This window comes from Phodopus roborovskii, unplaced genomic scaffold, assembly GCF_943737965.1.
Source record: "Phodopus roborovskii unplaced genomic scaffold, PHOROB, whole genome shotgun sequence".
NCBI classification, from domain to species: Eukaryota; Metazoa; Chordata; class Mammalia; order Rodentia; family Cricetidae; genus Phodopus; species Phodopus roborovskii.
The window spans coordinates 129,641-130,979 of NW_026125986.1; the positions used below are offsets into that span (position 1 = coordinate 129,641).

General features: G+C 42.3%; 1 protein-coding gene across 1 annotated transcript; it reads right to left on the reverse strand.

Annotated features, from left to right (window-relative positions):
- Window positions 1-615: 615 nt before the first annotated feature.
- On the reverse strand, window positions 616-1,005 carry Bex4 (brain expressed X-linked 4). The gene has a single exon (XM_051179261.1). The coding sequence runs from the start codon at window positions 1,003-1,005 to the stop codon at window positions 616-618; it is 390 nt and encodes a 129-aa protein (XP_051035218.1).
- Window positions 1,006-1,339: the final 334 nt, after the last annotated feature.

The following is a 1,339-nucleotide window of genomic DNA, read 5'->3' on the forward strand; positions in this document are numbered from 1 at the left end:
CCTACAAAAGTAGATATTCATCCTGCTTTTGTCTGTGCTTAATCTATGATATATACACACCGATAGCACTTTGGCACACCTCACAATTTCCAAGGAATCTTGTTAAAATGGAGGTTTTGATGGTCTACATAATGAGTGTAGAGAAGGGCCAGAGGTCTCATATTAAAAACACCTTCCCAAGGGGTTTTCATAAAGATACTAGACTCACACTCTTTGAAAACACTAGACATTGTTGGAATATTAGATAATGAATTGAAGGTACGGCTGTTCCTTAATGATTAATTGGGAATATGAAAAAAAAAGGAATTGCCAGTGACAATAGGTTTGAGTTCAAGTGGCTGGGAGAGTTAAGGCACTATGAAGGAAATGTAAAAATGGGGTAAAAGAACATGACTCAGCATTTACTGCCTTTTAAATTGCTTTATTAATTTCAAATCATGAAAAAAGATTTCTTTCTGAAATGAATTAAATTGCCATGCTGATAGGAATGTTTAGAATTAAATACAACAATCAAACTGTTAAGTGCAAACGCCAAAGTTTACATTAAAAGTAACTCACTAAATACAAGCTTGTAAAACAGTAACCATTTTATGAGCTCAGAGAAAACCTTCCATTTTAAGGTATGAGGCAAAAATCGTAGTGATTGTCAGGTTCAGGTGTTTGGAAACGCCCATAAGGCCTCATCTGCTGTTCCTTAGACTTTCTCTTGATTTCCACCACCTGTCCTACAAATTTTCCAACATTCTCTCCCCCTTCATTGTGATTAACATGTCTATTTGGTATGGCCCACAGAAAATTAGGCACAAGTCGCCTGACCCGTCCCCTTCTGACATTTCCCCCAGGCTTCTTGTTTTCAACCTCGTCCAAGCGATGGGATTCTTCTTCACTTTGCTTAGAGGCCTTCCTTCCCTCATCTTTGTCGTCATTCTGCACAGCGAGATCTTTTATGACTTGTTGCTCTTTGGATGCCATTACTCCTAGGAAACGAGATGGATAGGATTGCATTCTTCGTAGACTGATCAACACATAGAACAGAGGCACAGGCCTGGGCCTCAACGCCTCCCACCCCAAAGTATATAATTTCCTCTGTGAACCCCTTTCTAAGACCCTACAGGTGCAAAATTAGAAGCCCGGAATGGGAGAAGAGTATAAAAGTAGAGGGGACAGTTGGGCTGTGGGATGTCAGAGTCAGTTTTGCACAAGCCTCCGGCCCTGTGCCAGTACACACCTGGGCCTAACCTTGTCCTCTCCTCCTCCAGGATATGCTCACCACCAGGTGCGCTGCGAAGCTGGGCTCCCGCGATCTGAGAACAAACCAGGCAGGAGGGGGTGGGTGGGT